The 21,095-nt window shown below is 40.2% G+C and overlaps 1 protein-coding gene across 3 annotated transcripts in view; it reads right to left on the reverse strand.

Moving 5' to 3' along the window:
* Window positions 1–21,095, reverse strand: part of sox6 (SRY-box transcription factor 6) — a 139,084-nt gene that overhangs the window by 96,757 nt on the left and 21,232 nt on the right. For 2 of the 3 annotated variants that reach the window (XM_053324559.1, XM_053324558.1), the window contains exons 2-3: window positions 20,939–21,009; window positions 11,823–11,873 (exon numbers count right to left, since the gene is read on the reverse strand). In XM_053324559.1, the coding sequence (XP_053180534.1) occupies window positions 11,823–11,857 (35 nt within the window). In that variant the 5' untranslated portion in view covers window positions 11,858–11,873; window positions 20,939–21,009. The remainder of the gene's footprint in view (window positions 1–11,822; window positions 11,874–20,938; window positions 21,010–21,095) is intronic. The other variant, XM_053324560.1, reaches the window with a different exon arrangement.

Genomic DNA, 21,095 nt, shown 5'->3' on the forward strand with positions numbered 1-21,095 from the left:
ACTCAGGAAGGGTCGATGAGCACTCACACACTGAATCCCTCGTTGCCCCCTCCTACCCTACCTCTTCCCCTGTGCAATTGGCCCCTTTCCTGATCCCAGGACACAAGCTAGCGCTGGATGGCATAACAGCCTCTCAGTTCCCCAGGACACACACAAGTTCACTCATGCGTATGCTTTCACAAATGAAAGATGGTCGTCCAAAAAATTTCACTACTGGCCTTTTTACGGCCCAGCATCATTCTTCCACAGATAGTATCCACTAGAAGAGGAGCACAGTGGATGTTGTGAGTCTAACACACACACACCAAAAGACAACATCTCTTCCAGGACAGCAGTGTCCTTAAACCAGCCAAACTGACAAAAAAATCTAAGACAAGAAAAGCTACTTGTTGTTCTACCCCAATTCCTTTCTTTTCCCTTTTCTTTTTTTCTGGTCCTGCTGGGGGATGGAGTTCCCAAAAAGGCTTCTGTTGCTGCTGCTGTACTTAAGCAAACCTCACAGCGAGTCAAGCCATCAACCAACACAACCCTATTTGCTGAGCAACAGTGGAGCTTTGTGGCTTGCCTCATAGTTGACAGTAAGTTATGAGCCCTTTGTGAGCAGGAGAAGGAAAACAGAGATCGGAATTTGGCAGGAACATAATAATACAGAATTCTCCTGTTCATGGAACCTGAAATTTTCATGGCAACAATCGCGCATTGTTGAAGGAAAGAAAAGCAACAGTGACAGATGAAATATAGAGTGGGGCCCCCTTTTTGTAAAACAGTAAACAAAGCACTATTCAAGCCAGGTCCATTCTGTCATTTATAAAGATAACTTCTTCTGTGCACTGAAGAGTTTGCAGCAAATGGCTGCACTTCAACAAATCAAGTGTAACATCTCTCACAGTTGCCAGAAAAGTGAGTTGAGGAGCTAGCTGGGGGGTTCCTAACAGAAGTGAGGGGACGCATCCCAAGTTACCAAAGAGATGCACAATAAGTCTATAGGGAGCATAGAAATCTCAATAGAGAGGGAAATCAAAAAAAAGAAAGAAAGCAGGCCCTTTGAGAAAAAAACAAACCACAAATGTAGACTTTTGGCCAAATAATCAAGGACAATAGCTAATTTTGAAGGAGAAATTTTGCCGGGTGTAAGAAAAAACATTGGTGACCATGAATGGCTTATGAGAGGAGGGGGGTTATTGTACTGTATGGCAGGGGAACTATGGGCCTCAGTCTTTGGTTTTGCCATCATGAGGTCATCATTGGCAACTTTAGTGCCCAGCAAAACTGGGGTTGGTATAACTGCCGTTGGTTTGGACATCTGGAATGTCGACACACAGTGGCCCACTTTCTCTGTCACTATCCTTGTTCCTTTTTCCTTTTATTTTCTAATGCAGAAGGCTTCACAAGTCCTGGTCACCAAATTGGCAAATTTGCAATGTCTACAGAAAAGAAAAGCTGTTTTGTTCCCTTTCATTCTCATCTCATAAATGGATTTCTGTTGCAAGGGGAAAAAATGAGTAAATTACCTTCAACACTGTTGTAATTAAGCTGCTCTATTCTTATTCTACAGGCTGGGAGGACAACAGCTCATTAGCTACAGTTGGTCCCACCTCTAATGCTTTAGTTTCTTTTTTCCCTTTCTGATATTCTTTTTCTCTTTCTGAATAAATTAATGGTATTCATTGAGCACTCTCTCACAAGGGGAGGCACACAAATGTGTCTCCCCTTGTGACAACTGGACTTCTTTGCCCTCTTTGTCTTTGGACCCTTGTGTGTTTTTTAAGGACTGTGAGAAGAAGGGCTGGGATAGAATTGGGGAAGGGAGAGAGTAGCCACGTTTCATGTGACACGTCAATTGGAAAATCAAAACAGGAGTAGTTCATTTGCTCCACCCAGATGAGGCCATCTAGCAGCAGAGCCATGATGAATAGGGTTCAGGCAAGCCACACCTCAAAGATTTATGATTAAGGCTTATTATGTTGGGAAACTGACATTGATTGCTGATTTAAACCACTGAAACCAATTAATTTGCCAGTGCTGAATAGAAAGCATGGTCAACAGTGTGTGTCATTCTGACAGGTTGGACAGGAAGAAGCAGAGCAAAAGTGAAGGACTAAATGAATGGCTGGCACCCAGCTCTGTTTGGAGGTGGTTAAAAGTTACCACACGTGATTGACAGCTGATACAAAAAAAAGGAGAGCGGCTGGAGAAAAATGAGATCTGAAGAGCAAAACCAGAAACCCCAGCCACTGATCTGAGTAATTGCCCCAAAATTTGGTTCACAGGAGACATGTACAAGGTGCTGTTTTAGCAATGCTAAGATGGTTCCATTCATGGGTTGGCACTGAGAAAACCTGAGTAAATGAATGTGAAACATAGCCCTAATAAAATCAGAGAGCTGACAGACATGGTTGAACAGAAAAATGTGCTGTATTTCCACTCCAAGGAAGCGGGCACTGTAGTGGATTAGACGCTGACTGAAACACAAAATGCCTCAGCAGTCTGCTGCTAACCATGTGTCTGACCACTTATACTGTGCTTCAGCTCTTTTCTGCATTTGACCAGAGTGTTGCATAAAAAAACACAGCAGCCACAACTGATATACCTACCCGCTGGATTACCCAAGTAAACTTAGTGCTGTGTTCACAGCAAACGCCACATTACGCTCAGTTGCATGTTATTTTTTCTGTGGTAGTCGGAGGGGAGGAGAGAGGAGGGGGGGCTTGTGTTTACTAATACCTTTTCGTTTTTATTCTATTCCTAGCTTGCTAAGAAGACACATGCATCATGACAGTGCTTGAAAATTAAATCATTAACTAAATTGCTTTCTTAAAAAGCCACAAGTGTGTGGCAGGATTTGTGTGTGTGTTTGGCTGTGGGCCATGGGCCTCTGGTTCCCAGGCAGCCTCTGCCCCAGCTCTGTTGTGGTTCCCTGCCACCACACTCATTATGCTCAGCCTCAGCACAGCACGGTGCAGGCCTGCAGCTCGCCTCGCTTCACTCACTGGGCTAGTAGGAAATAATCTGGTAATCTCAAACTACTCCTCCATTTCAACTGGGGCCCCATTCACACAAAGAGACCCTTTGTCCTGAAACATTTATGACCACCCTCTGGATCTCAATCAGGGAATCAATCAAAAACACATTAAACAAATATGGTTTTATATTTGAAAAGCTTAAAGGGAATTTTTTGTAGCGTTGATATAATATTTGGTACCTCTATGGTATCAAACAATACCTGCTACAATTTTAAATAGTGGTGTTGGTGTGTTGTGAGTCTGTGTGTGTGAGTCTGTGTGTGTGTGTGGGGGGGGGGGGGCAATCCATGCTACTGTCAAATATCTATAAACATATAAAACAACCTTCTGGAAACTTTATCAATCTGTCAGGGATATATTTCGATCCACAAAGCAAACAGAATAGAAGGCAAATAGTGAGTGAAGGCCAGACAAATATTTGATAAGAGGATAGGGACTGTTGTTGAGCTCTATGACAGGGTAGCTGTGGACCCCACCTACACACACACACACACACACACACACACATACAAACACACCCAACCCTCAACCCTGTCTCCGACTGTCTATTTGTTCTCAACTGTGCTGATGGTAGCAGATGTGTCTTTCACAGCCTGTGGAGTGTGTAACCAATCTACAAACAATAGCTTGAACTTGAAAAAGGTTGCTGCACTTGCAACACACTCTTTACAGTAAAGGGCAGTCAAGTCCAACTGGCCACTTACTGCGGTTAAATCATGCCCTTTAGTTTTGTTTTTTTGTTGTTGTTTTTTTTACTTTAAAGGCCACTAAAGCATTAAACATTTTGCAGTCCATGAATTGTGTATTTTCTGTTAGTGTCTAGGCCACCATTAGTCAGCCATTATAATTCTATTTCAGCTCTTGTGTAAGCCCCTTACTAAAGTTTAAGTCACCTTGTTGACCCCCTGTTAAGCCAACAATTGGTGTAAACATGTTCAATCCTATTAACCTACAAATATACATGGGGCCAGGTAAAGTATCACAATGCAATGTGTTAAAAGCCTGCTCTGTGTCTTGATTATAGAGGACAGCCATGACAGTAAAAAGATCTAGCACCAGCTATGCTTTATAATACTTAAGACTGTGTGCACAGAATGGGGGCTCAAAACAGTAATTCAATTTCACAACATATCAGTCTCATGCTGCCTTTGTTTTAATAATCTTTATAGGTAATTTACAGGCATTCACTTCAGTGGCTGTATAACAGATTTAAATGGAAAACTCACAGTTTAGTATTGACCTAGTAAGTAAAATATGCCAAAATTAACAAATTATGCTCTTGACTCCAGGCTTACTAAGAAGTGGTATCAGGTGTGTGTAGCCAAGGTGAACTGGTGCCATCAGTGTAGAAAAAGGCCAACACTTGAATGAGTTGAAATGAACAACAATTAGTGGAGGCTCTTCTGATGCAAAAATGGGATCAGATTATTTCAAAGATCAGAAGTGACGTTGTGAAGAAAAAAAGTAAACTTGAAAATGGGAACTTACTGAAGATGTAAGACTGCAGACTTAAGCCTCGGCACATTAGATGGTTTCCGGTCTTCATCTTGACTATGATGTATATTACAAATACTGCATGATGTGATGTTTTGAAAAGCAACCCTTTTAAATATTTTTTGCTGGTCTATGTATTGGAGAGCATGTTGTGCAAACTTGTTGCAGTCTATAAACCCTCCTCTCTTGTGTCAGAAGGTCAGACATCCAGCACCAGACTGGCATATCTGCTATAAATGGCAGCTACGTCACTACAGCACACACTAAAAATACAGGACCCACTTTCTTCCGTTTCCCTGTATTCTCAATTGTGTATGAAACCTTAGCTGGGATACCCTGTAAGACAAGATTTATGTGGAGAAAAAAAATGCGTATTGGTTTTGGACCAGTTGCAGAGCACGTAACAAAGACCCTGTATTTGACAGCAAATCGCAATATATATCGCAATATGTATGTATACAGCATATATATAGCATGAGAATCAGCTTTTTATCTTTGCTTGTGAGCCAGATTTTAAGAAAGCCCTCTAAAAGCTATCAAAAGTTTCAAAATTTCCCACATTCCCCTCCTGTGGGTGTGCCTGTAAAGTGCTTCACTCCCCTCTCTTGAAAAGCTCTAAGGGATTGCATCATGGGACGAGGTGTAAGACGATGGTAGCAACATACTGTAACATGGGGGAAATACCTCATGTTGGTTGATTCATAAACACCTTGTGAGCTGGCTGGCCGCTCAGACTGGTCTGTGCTGTGCTGGTTGTAATGGTAGAGCTGCCTGTGCCGAGTGCCAAGTATCTGCACTGGCCTGAGTGTTGTTTAAGGACACACACACACACACATACACACACACAGTCATACAGATTATAGCATGGCTCTGTTTTAATTGAGTCTCAGCCTTTGTGGTGTCTGTTATCTCTGACTAATAGCATACATTGGCCCTCTCTCATTATCAGAGTGGATCTTTATCAGAGACCCTTGTTTGATACAGTTAGAGTTGATGTATTATGAACCACACACCAAGAGTCAGCAGTGATCTGCATATTCAATAACTTCCGCAATTATATGCGCAATTCATCAGATGGGATGTGATTGCAGGGGAAGTGGAATAGAGAGGAGCAGAGAGGTCTGATTCCTGGAGGACCAAAGTCTAATCACAAAACTAACATGATAATTGAAATCTAAATTGAAAGGCTTAGCTCTCAGAGAGAGTATGGCAGACATTGAGTGTGGAGGCGATAGTGAGAGTCAAAGAAAAGGAGAGAAAGACAGGCAGGAAAAATAAGATTTAAACTGTGTATGTGGCACACAAGCCACTAACAATACACATATGAAAATATAGGGGTGCTTCACACCAATGTTATAACAAGCTCAAAAAAATCCCTGTAATCCAATTAACCGTTGAAAGTTGCAAGAGGTGAAAGAGCTTTGAACAGCCTGCTGGATGCTGTGAGGGACCTTTAGAAAAGAAAACATGAAATTTGAATCTATTTTTAAATGTTTCTGTAACACATATCCAAACCCCTTATAAACTCATACAAATAACAATGTTGTTTTCTGAAGTTATAATTTATTAGTTTTTTTCCTGTTGTGTTATCATTAGTATAAAGTATTGTAAAGTCCCTTTATTAATCTAACACTTTACGCTTAATAGTTAGGGTAAGTATTTTACATCCAAAGGAAAAATATATCCTGTTTTCTTCAACACTGACACTGGTCTTAGAGAGTGTGCGTTTGAGGGCACTTCAATAATTGCTCAATATTCCACACTGTCACCATCATCCCTCTTTGCTTGAGTAGACCCCGCTTCTTGGCCTTTAAATTCCTCTTTTCAAGAGGTGACTGAAGTAACTGCTTAACAACAATTGTGTGAAAAGGGGGCATGTTCTGCACTATGTAGAGTAGAATAGTCCTCAGCTTATTGTGAGTGTCTAATCACTTTAGCTGTTCATTTGTCTTTTTACCTTGCCCTAGTACTCAGACATGCAAACAAAGAAAAAAAGAGGCAAGTTTACCTGTCTGTTGAATTATTTTTTCTGTTCACACTGGAATGTTAGGATCTTATTCTCCAAAACAGTTTTCTTTTTGAATGCATTTAAATAGACAAAGTATTGTGTCTGAAATAAAGCTGTCCTCCGTTTCACCTCAGAGCCTGTGCTGTCTTTCACTTCTCATGTCTTACTCATTGTAATTGCAACCCAAAGGAGGAACTGCAGGAAAGTCCTCTGTCCCGTTCTCCTCTGCTCCCCCTTTCTCTGCTGTCATTCCTGACCACAGGATTCATATTCATCCCTCAATAACGTTTAATTAGTAATGCCAAATTCATTAACCTGTACTGCTGTTACGCTGGCCTCAGCCATAAATTAGCTTAATGTGAGAAGACATATTGCAGCTGTAATAAGGGACATAAAACTCAAAGAGAAACACATACTGTTCCTCCATAGTCATGGATCATTATAACTCAGCAGTGTTTTAGAAAGGGAGTGTTCCTTTTCAGAGTAGCAGCTCTTTAGCAGCCCATCAAACACTTGCTTTTCCTTGTAAGGATTGAAAAACTTGTTTTATGGCTGGTAGAATTGAAAAGAATATTATGGAAATGCATTATTCATGACAAGCAGTATTTCCCTATCCACTTTTCAAGATTTTCAACCCTAACTTAAACACTGTGGTCAAAATATCATTGAGTGTTTAATGGAAACAAAAAATTAATAAAAAAGGCCAAAAAATACTGTTATGCAGCTGTTACTGAGCCAAGAGTGTACTGGTAAAATACTTAGGTGTTTGTAAGATTCACGCAAGACTTTGTGTTGTTTCCATCACATTGCAGGTGCTGGAAACCAATTCAGAATCAGTGGTATCAGTGAAAGAGATGCAATTGGTCAAAGTGTTGTTTGTGTTTATTTAATCACCCTAGGGACTGTGTGCATTTTGACTATGGGATATATTATCACATTATGCTAGCAGCCTTCTCTGTCTTTTATTTAATTTTTTTATCTTAAAAGTGTCCAAACTTGCAGCAGACAAACAGATCCAGAAGACAAACCGCTATTGTAAAAACCTGGGACGACCTTCACTGTCCTAGGATTACACGCTGACCTTTCTGCTCCTCTATCCCCCAGTGATCTCGCCTAACAGCTCACACCAAAGAGCCTATTAGGCCTGGATCCCACTTTGTTGTTAAAAAGGGTCTTGTCCTTTCAGAACACTCACTTCCTTGCTTTCTGTTTTTTCAAGCATAGGTGGTGGAGGAACACAAGTTCATTGTTCCCTCGCAGATGGAAGTTGGAGTTACCAGGGTAACAGCTCTAATCCTCCTTTTTTTACCACTTTTTTCATATTAACAGCCTATCGAGTGCTACCTTTTAAGTCAGAGGCAAGAGCGCTCACTCACTTTTAATTAGCTATGATTCTGTTTGCCAGGAGACAGCACGATGAGCTAATCGAAATTTACGAAATAATGACGTACTGCGAGAAGCTACTTCTTTCTCCTGAGGCCTGCTCCAAGAATAACAATAATGAGCCCATTATCGAGGATTGCACTTTAAAACGCTGCCCTGCCACCAAAACAGAGGACATAATTGTTCTGGTGTTTTCCATACAATCAACAACCCATTGTTGATGACTTGAGAACTAAGGGAGCAAAGAATGGGTGCCATAATGATTGGTCTGTGCTGCCATGAAGATCCTGTACAAAGTGTCCACTGAGGAAGGACCTTGATAGACTACTGATTTGCTTGTAAGAGCCGTGGATGAAGACAACTGTCTGGCTTTGTAGAAAAATGTCCTTTCTCCTTTTTGTCTGTCTTGCCGCTCAAATAGCTCCCAAGCCGCATTAGAGAAGAACCATTCATATGGTGAAAGGCTGGGAGTCACACAGGCTCATGTGAAGGGGCCACATAGTTGCTGAAGAGAATGGCCATTTATATAACCTCCCTCCATTTCAGTGGAAAAAAAAATTACAACTGATCTCTTGCAGAAGATAATAAAAGCCGTGTTTGTTATCTGTAAGACGACAAGGTGTCCCTGAAAGAATAATGTAGTGTAACATTTGACCGGTGCTTCTATACATATATTTAAAAAGTCAGTTTAGTTCACTAGTCATGTATGTCAGCTGAGCTTTATTTAACATGTCAAGATGACTCAATTAGATAATTGCATATCTATGCTCCAAAACTAACTGCATTATAAATGCATCACAGCCATTTGGAAATTAAAATATCCCCGAGATTAGATTATGATGAATTAGAGGCTGAAAATGAAATATTTTGTCAAAAAGTTCTACATCCAAACTTACTGGGTGAGAGCTCAGCGGGGTTGTACAAACACGGTGCTGCAACTATTAGTTGTGCTCTATTGTGAAGGAGTGAGAGAGACAGAGCTCGAGGGCAGGAGGAATGCTAAGTGGGCCCCTTAGCCTAGTCAACCTTCAGTGGGTTTCATTTATCTTCATCTTGTTAGACTAAATTAATTAACAATCTCAATGTTACACACTTTCTCCTTTCATTACATCAAATAATGGCAGAAATGTAGGGGGAGGTCCTGCCCACTGGGAGTAGACAGAGACTGAAGACATCTCTCTCTCTCTCTCTCTCTCTCTCTCTCTCTCTCTCTCTCTCTCTCTCTCTCTCTCTCTCTCCCTCTCTCCCTCCCTCTCTCTCTCTCCCTCTCTCCCTCTCTCCCTCCCTCTCTCTCCCTCTCTAACATCTTCCTCCCTCCTTCCCTCTGTCTATCTTTTTTCTCTCTCCCCATCTCTCTTTCTCTGCTTATCACACTGTGTTCACATCTCTGCCTCTCTTCCTTCCCTTTTCTCTTACGCTCACTCTCATTTTCTCAGTCTCTTTGACTACAAAAACAAAAACCTGTTCAATGTCTTCCATAAACATATAAAAAATTGATCTAAAATGAAAACACATCTTCTCCTCAACAAAGAAGAAAACTGAGGCTTACAATAATGTGAGCATCAGTCTATTAACGGTGCAGTGTATATTGTATACTTTACTTCACAGAGTTCTTTCACTTTGTTTTAAAAAGACATTGGGAATTTAAGCAGGCTGATAATACTTTCATCAGACAGTACAAAGGCTTTGGCTTTTATGTATATTCAGAAGTTTAGAATGACAGTTGACATGCCATTAAGAAGCAGTATTTGTTACAGATGAATGTGGATACTTTTACAGCTATTGAAATGTGCTGTATGTATGACTCAAAAGCAAACCCATGACTCATTAGAATAAATAAAGGCGTATCCGGTGTGACACTAAGATACAGCACAAAAAGTCATAAACATCTGCACATTGTAGCACAAATGTATGAGCATGCTCACAAAGCCCCCTTTGACCTAATTCAGTTGCTTGAGAAAAGATACTGGGATTCTTCACTGGAGGAATGTCTAACTGCCACATCCATCCACCCCTGGTTCTATCCTTTTCTCCCCTTTCACCCCTACCCCCACCCCACAGCCCACTCCAGGACACAAGTCTTACCCAAGCAAAAGGGCTAACCCTGAAGCAAAGCCTGCCTTTAATCTTGGCCTGATTGTTGAGGCCTCCAATCTCCAGCCTGTGTGCGTGATATCTTTCTACTAGCGCTTCTCCTTTAATTAAAACAGACATTGACAGAAGGATGTGGATTAGCAGTGCAATAATGTGTTTACTTAGAATAATCACAGTGTATTCTCACAGCTACGGGAACAAAAGGAAATTGTTGCGAAATAGCTGAGGTCAAAGGGCACATTTTCTTTTTTTTTTCCTTCTCTTTTGTAGATGTGGGATGCAATGTGAATTTGAGACATACCAGGCCTCTTTACTATCTCCCCACTGCAACACCCAGTACAGGTAGCTTAAGTACAGTTAGTTACTAACCGAACTGGTTTCGACAGATGGTGCCAGTTAAAGGCTGTCATCCACTTTGTAGCATTACTCCAAAAAAGCGGAAATGAACATAGGCAGCACGCTCTCAAAAAATTGAACATACTGTATGCCTGAATAACTTCTGTCAAACCATAGCACATATACCAGACCAAATAAACTGGTGAAAGATAAAGCAGATAGTGTACATTTGTGCATAGAATTAACATATTTTATGTTATTGAGTTATTTTATTTTATTTTAAGTAGATATATTAAATGTTTATTATGAGATAATGGTATGTTTTTATATTTTAAAAGTATTTGAACAAGAAGCGGTTATAGTTAATAGTTATAAATGTTGTGGAAACCTCCCTGCGACTATGATTTATAAAGAGCAACTGAACAATATTAACTACACATTTGGTCCCAATTTTAATTCAGCTTTCTTTAGCTTACAAAAGTATAACACAATCTTATTTTAGTATGATTTTAAATTATTGAATTTGAACAATAAATTACATTTTAATGCATGAAAGATTTTCCTATTGAATTCCTGAAGGACATTTTGACTGGCGAGAGTAATGGTATCAAATTGTCCTTTCTTTTTAAAATGCCCCCAGCAGTTCTGAGAGAAAAAAAATGCTGTTAATTTAATCAAATAAGTGACCTTTTGAAAAAGAAATCAAAGAGGATTCATTAGCTTTAGTAAAGTTTGGCTGACAGCAGCTTTGAAAGGCAGATGCTGCTGCTGTGGCTTCTAATGAGCCAACCCTAATTAGGGAGCAACACTGGAGCCTAGAGAAGGTGGTTGACTAGGGAAGGAGCCAATGGTAAATACGCTCTCTTATTTACTTCCTCCGTGTGTAATGACAGCACAAATTTTTAATTAGAATCATAGGAAGGGTAAAGACAAAAAATGTAAATCTTTATGGTAGGTTGAATACAAACACAGGACACAACAGGAAGCAACAGTACATCACAAGGCTGCTATGCCAGTGGCTGCCTTCACCCAACATCCCTGATTAGGGCAGTAAGAAGGGAGGGCACATGGGGGAAAGTGGTTGGACAAAAGCATGCGGTGTAAAGACACAGAAAGCCTGATCTGCAGATCCTTTAAGATGTAAAAGGGAGAGGAAAGGAAAGAAACGGGGACATCTCATCTACATCTGTCCCTCAGGTTGATGTGTGCTTTCAGTCTGACTGGAGGCTATCAGGGTGAGCATGCCAGTCAGCCACACACTACATGAACACAATCATAACACACAGCTTGGGTAAATATGTTAGAATCCATGTTTGACATTGTTCAAATATACAGACACATACGCACACACAAACATGTGCACACACACACACAGGACAAAGTCTAAAGCTAACAATGTGTCAGAAAGTTTAACCCCTCTTAGCCCACTACCACCCCCTGCCCAACCTATGATCCTAAATGGCAACAACTGAAATGAAACTAACCTCAGTAAAAAGCTGCTACGAAGAAAGCCCTCCATGTCAGCGTGTGGGGTTCTGGCAGGAGAAATCACAGAGAACCATTTTCACTATGAAACGAGTATTAATCAAGAAGAAGAACAAGGAGAAAAGGCAGAAAATGGGGATAGAAGGAAAGAGAAAAAGACAGAAAGAAAAACACATACAGCATACATCTTCTGCCTATAATAAGGCATGTCTTTAATTAAAGCAGAAATATGGCTACGAACCCATCTTCTCTTTTTATGAACTGACATCATTAATTATACCTCTTTCCATCGAGGGAGTGGATTTGCATACAACATTGGTTTGCACTGAGAGCCTGATGATATGTTTGCATCAAATAAACTCTGCCTACTGATGTCTATACAGTCTTTTTCCACGGCCGTGTGCAGATATATACATGTACATCCAGCACTGTGACCACAGATCCCAATGCAGCTCTAGTCTGTTCAGAGTAGCCAACGGTGGTCCAGCTGCAGCACATGTGTGGCGAGGGTGCTGTGGCTTCTGGGAGCCCGGCCGCAAGGGACCCAAGCTGGGACGCACAGCGCCAATGAGGCAGGAGGATGTGGTCATGATGTCACTGCTTGCAGGGGTCGTTCAGAAGCCTTACCCACAAAATACTGGAGACACATGGCTAAAAATGACTTACAACAGGTTTCCATTAGTCTATGTTATTGGTCTGTGTAATATACACTTTTATTGTGTTAAGAATGGTTGGAAATTGATTAGGACTTCCATGTGCTTTGTCTTAAGTGGTAAAAATGAGCAACGATTCCAGAGGACAGATATGCGAGTTGAACTTTTGTCAGTGGTTGAAATCTAAATGTCTCTCAGATCTCCCAACTCGTTTTATGAAGATACTCAACCACTCAAATGGGGCTAGGATATCCTCTTGCAAAAATATTTTCAGCATTTTAAACAATTATTTCAATTCAACATTTCATCACTCCACCATCCTATTATTCAATTTCATAACTTAAATTCAAGACCTATAAAGTCTGCAGATCACAATTCCTGCTATAAAAATCACCATTTTTTTTACCACCAGTGGAAAGCAAAATAGTTTTTTTCTGAACTTCTTCCGTTGCATGCACATAATCGTGATTAACACAAAACACAGCAGCAAATGACATCTCAGCCCTTAAACACCTTAAGTTTTAGTGACATGGGTGTAATTTGGCATTTTCTCTCCTTGCTCTCTTGGCTTATGAGACAAAGCCTCTGAGAGAATGGAAAGACTGAGCTGGGACCAAGGACACTGTGCCTTTCAGTCTGGCCAGCACTTAGCGAGGCAGTGGATCCTCAAGGCCCAGAGGGCTCAGCCGAGACTTTTCTCACAATAAGGTGTCTGGGGAGGCGGGAGTGGCATAGCCAGGGGCGCTGCTGCTCTGCTCTTTTCTCCACTCAGCTGGGCCCAGCGTGCATAATACCATCACCACACCACAGCACACCAAGCCAGTGACAACGTGAGAAAACAACCGTCAAACAGTGCAGAGCAGATCAAGCGTGTCTGCTCACTTCTCTGAGTGCAAAAAGCACACATACTGTATGGCAGGAGCACACAAACCAAAACAATTACCAACAAAAATGTGATTTTGCTTACAATTAATGTACACATTTACTGCATACAGTTACTGCAAACATTTGTGCAGAAATTAGGTATTTCAACAGTATGAGATTGACTCAGTGATGCAGAAACTCAACAAACGTACACATAATAACAGAATTACCAGAGCACTCTCTTTATAATATGTACATTTGAGGTTTGTATTTAACTGGAACCTGAATCATCCTTCCAGGCCTCCAAAAACAGTTGAATAGCAGGAGAGAAAATAAAATAGATTAGGCCATGCTTGTGCTCTATATTTATTTTTGGTTTCATTCCATTACTCTCTCTCTCTCTCTCTCTCTCTCTCTCTGTCTCTCTCTCTCTCTCTCTCTCTCTCTCTCTCTCTCTCTCTCTTTCTCTCTCTCTCTCTCTTCTCTCTCTCTCTCTCTCTCTCTCTCTCTCTCTCTCTCTCTCTCTCTCTCTCTCTCTCTCTCTCTCTCTCTCTCTCTCTCTCTCTCACTCTCTCTCTGCTTGTGTTTCCTCAGCTGTGCCTGCAGTCTACAATCCCATTGTGGTCAGAAACAACTGAACTTAGCCTATGGAAGCAGAGGTTTGGTTTGGAGAGCAATTTACCAAACTCAGGAAAAAGTGACGGGGCCACATTGTATTTGCTCTTCTCCCAACACAAAAAAAAGAATGGCTTAAAATTAAGGCTCGACCACAATTCAAGGGCAGACATTTTGGTGAAGGAGAGGCAGGGAGGATTGACATCACTAAGTTGGCCTGGACCAGTTTGAGCAGCACGGCAGCCCTTTCGAAGAATGAGCCCCTGCCAAAAGCTGCCTCTGCCTAACCAAGTCTCCCACCATCTGCAACAAATGTGCTCTATTAAAGCAGTACCATATGGACAACAAGCTAGCTATTAACACGGCTTCAGCACATCCCCTTAACCTAGCCCAGATTTCAAACTTCCAGTCAAATTGACTGCTGATTTAATGCACCGCCAGCAGCCATGTGGGTCTTGGCACGAGACAACACTCTCAGCCTTCAGTCATTAACAGGCTCATGTAGTGCACGGTACACAGCGAGACACAGAAGTTAGCTACACAGATCCTACCAGTAACTACATCACAGGTTACTTGGTATATCCCTAACCCATATGAGAAAAATAATTGATTTCCAAACAGGAGGATACAGAGAGTGAGACTCTGTGCTGATACAGAAATGCCAACTGTCTTAAGACAAGTAAATTTGGGCTCAAAACACTCTATTATACAGAGTGGAAACTAGCTTATGAAGCAAATTTACCCACAGAACTGCTGCAGTGGCAGACTAACTGGTAGCTTATGTCTCAGTTCTTCCACAGTGATGGAGAATGCATTTGCTCCCTCTGTGTGGATCCAAAATGGCAGTGATTAACCCTGCAGGGTGTGAAGGGGGGACAGTTTAATCCCTGTGGGCCGGGTGGCCATGTTGACGCCTCTCCCCTCTCTGAGTCATGGCGGGACCCACCCACCGCTAACAAAGCCATGCTCTCTTCTCCTCGACCATGACGCCACGGCTATGAGCCCTCTGTTCTACGACCCAGAGACAACACACACACACACACCAAATCAATTACAGTACTGTGGTTTTAACCCGACTCCAAAGTTCAGTAAATTTTGCTTGTTTATTTTTTCTCCTCCTGTCTCAGCTGCTTAGATACTGTACATAATTAGAGTGGAAACACATTTCTTCTCTCAGAAGCCTGAATGTACGCAGTTCTATGGACTTATAGAGAGTTTTTGATTTTATGTTTTGATCTTAACCATGTTATTTATTAACCAATTTTGCTTTTCACGATAGCAATATATTTATCTGTCTGTACTGACCGACTGTCGTACTAGGCCAAAGATACCTTTTCAACAAACTAATAATTCTGAAATTTTAACCACTCATCTGTTAAAAAAACATTTAGTCTATTGCATTTTAATAAATGAAAAAATGGAGTGAGCTCAGTTTCAAGATTATTAATTGTACCACTAGTATAATGTCAATGTGGATTAATCAAATTGTAAATAAAACAGTTATCACTATTCAATTTTTTAACCCCTGAACATAAAACCTGAGATGATTGTTTGACACTGTCTCTGCCAGTAGAGCCCCTATGCAAATTGAAATGATAAGCTAAAGACTGCCTGATGACAGTCTAATTAAATAAGCCTTTCAGTGCTCTCAGTGGAGCAGTAGGATGTGTGAAAAGGTACTGTTGGTTAGAGAAAAGGGAGATCCAGCAAGGGGGAAAAAAGCTGTCCAAGCCATCCCAACATCCCAACAGACAGCTTTACGCCAACTCAACACCCAGTCACATGAAATACGGTGATACCTGGTCAACCACACGTGTGTTTTTCCACACATACTGACAGATATGCATATAATGTACACCTACAATGTAGTGCGCACACACACATTCACACACACTGACACGCCTTAGGTTTGCTTTACTAATGGCAATAGTGTCCCAATGACCCCCTCCCCCATAATCTAACACACACATACACCTATGCTTGCATGCACACACACATCTCAGTCAAAGCTGCCAGATGAGTAGTGAATTAATTTGTGTGAGCCACTCCAACATTAGGAAGGTGTGTTGAAAGGTGTCTGCTCATGTTTCAAATTAAACGCGCTGCTGGTCAGCATTAGCACCTCGCCACCCGTCGGCAACTGACACTTAGGGGGCTGGGTAGGGGGATGGGGAGGGGGAGGAAGGAGGGGAGCCCATCCACCGTTCACACTGGAATAATTAGAACATGTCAGGAAGAATTAATTTCCTCATTTTTCAAAAGGATACACAGAAATTACCATGTTATTATATGACAGGGTCCCTGGGAGGATTGGATTAAATTTGATTTCTTGCGCAGCCCACACAACAAATTAAAGTCATAAATGAGATGGAAAGAAGCGGGGCACAGAGCATATGTTTATGGCAATGAGTGAAGCCAAGGGACCAGAAACAACTATCTTCATTTCATTTTATTTAAATCAGGCCGACACCGTGTGTCTGAATGACAGCAATTGCTAATGGATCGAGATTAGAGGCTCCTTGATATTAACACAGAGATTCAACAACTTCTTCTAAAAAGCAATGGAATGTACAGTGTGTACATCGCTAGATGAGCCTATTCTGCGTGGAACGATGGGCAGAGAGAGTCAAATACTTGGTCCAGGTCTTACCACAACAACATTTTTAAATTTGCATGTGACCAACATATGACACACAGGCATATGCAGCCTTAATCATATTTCAAGTTGCCTCTTTACAAAATACCATATATTCAGCATGTCCTAGCTTTGTACCTATACTGAGGACCAGATTACACATCATATTCTATGCTCTGTAGAGAGGATAAAAGTACAATCAGGTTAGAAGTTACTACATGTGATATTGAACTTCTATTTAGGATGATGTTAGACTGACCCAATCTAGTGACACAATACTGGGCATCTTCACAATTCTTGGGACTTAAGATTTGTTATCTTACTATTACAGTTTAATACAGACTTGCCTGGGAAGAATTTTTCAACACTTTCAAAATGGGCCGTCATTAGAGCCTAGCACTCCCCTGGGCACCACAAACTTTAAATAATTTGCGAATCAATTAACTGGCTACTCTCAACGCAACAGGGATTTCACACTCCAGGGCCATGGTGTATTATCAGTTGGAGACGATTCATGGCGTTTTGGGAGAAAAGTTCATGGTTGAAATCATTAATTCATTTTACCGGACTTTTAGTTATGCATTGCTTTCTACAGCTGGGGTAGCAAGAAGATTAATGGCATGTTCTTTGGGTCTGTTTTCTGCTATATACACCTAGCTTAATCTGTGAAACTCTGTCCAACAGTAGAAGGACAGATACAGGACAGCAACCAAATCCATATTAAATTTTTACTCTTCAGATGATGTTATAAAGTCCATCAAAACTTCAAATAACAATAATAACAGAGTCAGGGGTTGGATCCCATTCATGCAATTTGATAGAGACCACCACTTGCAAAGAGAACCCTGTTAATACCACACCTAATCAAACTGCAAACACTAAACTTTTCTAAAAAAAAACCTTCAAAATGAGGTCATTCATGAGTAATACAGAGAGCAAGCTATCAATTGGTGGCATGTTAGGGATGCTGGATGAAGTTCAGGCAGGTTTTTTTGTACATTCTTGCCAGGTAATGACATGTGCAACAATTAGAAAAAAAAATTCACACTGGGATCCTCTGAAGCAATTGAGGCTGATGAAATTTCAATCTTTGTTAGGTGGTCTTTGTCAAGCGATTGCTGTTCAGCAACATATTGACCATAATCACTGCAGGGTCAGTGGACTGAGGAGGCCCATTTGATAAATAATAGATGAAGAATAACCATTCAAAGGTTATTCATTTCCATTTTATGGTGAAGTGCTGTTTATTTAATTTCTGACAGAATGGCTCCCCTGCATCCACTCCTTCACTGGCGCCATCGATAGTGGGCTAAGAGCTGTGAGACCGTGTGTCTGTAGCTTATTAGATAAATGTCACATACTAACAAAGCGTGTATGGCCTATTCAGATGGTCTAACATATCCTCAGGTGTTTTCAAATGAGATTGCATGAGTGTAATTAAAGTTGTTCTAGATGCAATCCAGACACGATCTTAATTACTCCCTGTCATGTTCTGAGATTAATTAAACCTGTATATTAAAGTTGCAAAGTATGTATAGTACATTGTGGATTGTATGCGGATCTAAGCGAATGTCACAGGAGAATGGGGTGGCACACTAAATTAATCAGTCATACAAACAAGGTATGTGTCATTCTTGTTTTTTCAAGGAGTAACAAGTCTGTAGTATCAATACTTGAGGACTCCATTTATCCGCTATTCACTAAATTTTGAGGAGCATTTGGATCACATGGACCAGCAGACGTCATGGCTGACGATCAGCCCAAGTAGATTATTAGAATCCTGTTAAGTTAGTTTGTTATCTTAAATATTTTCTAAGCAAGCATACAGTATGACATATTACTTGTATAACAGTGGCATAAGATGTTACTTTATTGTTGTAATGTCAAAATGTAGAATCTAAATTGATACTGACAGTAATTTAAGATTGTATATTACAAATACAAGCCATTTTGCATTGATACACTGAATCAATGCCACATTCATTTTTTGTGATTTTTCTCTGGATTCAACTGTAGTCAAGCACAGAGACAAAAGTTGCTCCATACCTACATCAAACTTTCTCAAGGTTCATACTTAATAAATCAACTTTCTATCTTGTGCCATGAGAAACAACATGGAGTCAAAGAAAGACATATAGTGTCAATGCAAACAACAGGTAGTAATGTATACATAAGGTCTATATTGAAGTTATACTTTGATATCATCAGTGAAACTGGAGGTCAAATTATCCAGAATGGTTCATAAGAGATGCTGCAGATGTGCGTGTGCATCACGTGTGTGTGTGTGTGTGTGTGTGTGTGTGTGTGTGTGTGTGTGTGTGTGTGTGTGTGTGTGTGTGTGTGTGTGTGTGTGTGTGTGTGTGTGTGTGTGTGTTTGTCTAGTACAAACAATACGGGGTACGGGGACACACTCTTGCTCCACTCATGGTCAAAACCTCCACATTGTGGCTTTAATTTAGAAATGAATATTGTTCTTCACATTAGATTGCATTATATACACATCCTAAACAATAAAACTGGTGTATGTCCAATGTGTTACATCTACTGTATATCAATTCAGAGGTTCTAGAGGTTCAGAGGTTATATCATCAGTGCTTGTATTACATCTCTATGAATGCTATGTGCTGTGATGTGTGTTGCTGATGTGTATATGGTGCTTTTAATAACTTTGATTGTTTAGATGTTCTATTTATGTTGACAAAACCACAAAGAGTATCACATGACTGAAGACCGACAGACAGTTGTGGCATGCTAAGTCATAGCACAACCATTTTATGACCCAAAGCCATTCACAACAAACTCAACAACACTAACATGCAGCAGCAGTGATAGCTCACTAGTAGACAGGTGCATGTTCATCTGAGCAGTGTTTGACATGAAATGGCATGATTAAACAATGGTAAATGGTCATGAACTTTCAATGCAAAGAGACATTTCCCAGCTGTTATTGAAGAGCTTCTCAACTACATTAATATGACTCTCATGATATCTCCAACTGACATTTGGAGGAAAATAATAATATCACCTAAGTTCCTCACCTTTATTTGCTCAATATCTAAGATACATTTTTTATTAGAAAACCTGCACGAGCAGCAGATGAGCAAAGACTGTTAAAGTAATATTATATGGATGCAGAGAGGAGTGTAGTATGATCTATTTTATTTTTTAAGCTCTATGAAATTCTGCCATCCATCATAACTCTCTTACTGTAGTACTATGATTTTTTCCACTTAAACCTCTTTTAATCTGACATATTATGATGTATAACCAATCAGTGTACAAGTACTGTGATCCTGATCTGGGTTGGAGGTAGATCTGATATTGCTCAGTTTTAGTAGAAAAGAATGAATATGCATTAGTTACTACAGGATTGTTGTATAGTTATAGAATTATGGGATTATCGCCATATTGGCAACAACATCTAGAGCATAATGGAAAAAAAAGATAAAATCAAGGCACCATATAAAATGAAATAAATACAGTAGTTTTCATTTTTGAATATTTGAAGGTTACCTCCTTTACAATTATAGTCATGATATATTTATATAGATCTATGGTTTGGCAGTGATCCAGGTTTTGTGTGTGAACGTTAAAGACCACTGATTAACCCACAAGAGTGTGGCTTCACTTAATGGCTTCATTATCTGGTGTCAAACACATATCCTGTGTGTGAAAGTGCAGTAGAAGAGATTCTGAAATGTTAAAAGGTCAAATATTTTCCAACAATACAATAATAGATAAAAACAGAATATGTGGGGATCTTTAAGTTCAAATCTCTCCATAGTTTCACAGAGGATTTGGTCAACAATGCTTAACATGATTCAATGCATATTCTCACTAATGACATTCAAGGTTTCACATTTTTGACCAGCATCAGTTGTAAAGACATTTCAAAAGACATTTCTTCAAAGGCTGCCGTGGGCTTTTCCCTTTTGTAGTGATTTTTCTTTTCTGTAAGGCTTCAAATAGTTATTAAGGAAGGAAGTTACGATTTATATATTCTAGAAAAGCCTCATTTCACCTTAAAACTGCAATTACCACACAAGAAGTGGATTATCTTGCAACAAAAGATTAAAAAAGTAGAAAGGGGAAAAAAAACATATGTAACCACAACGCAATATGGAAATGAAATAATATCCACAAACTGCAGGAAAAATAAGTTGGGGGATCTGATTTTTAAAAGGTCTGTCAATAAGTTCTTATATAACTGTCTAATTGTGCATACATTGTGCGCCTATCCAATTGTCCACCTCATTTGATGCAGGTGTTCAGTGTGGGTGAAAGACAGCAGGGGTGTATGAGACATGTGGCAAGACAGAAACAGCTGAAGAGGCAAATTGATACTTACAAAAACTGAAAGACTCAATCCCCAGCTTCCAGCGATCACTGGTAGGTTGGTTTTGAATTCATGTAAATGACCTGAAATGTAATCACAAAGAAGACAGAAGCAGGTGACTTTAATGTGTGTCTTTATATATCATAAAATTAATACTATTAACATCTTC

Source organism: Scomber japonicus, chromosome 1, assembly GCF_027409825.1.
Source record: "Scomber japonicus isolate fScoJap1 chromosome 1, fScoJap1.pri, whole genome shotgun sequence".
NCBI lineage: Eukaryota > Metazoa > Chordata > Actinopteri > Scombriformes > Scombridae > Scomber > Scomber japonicus.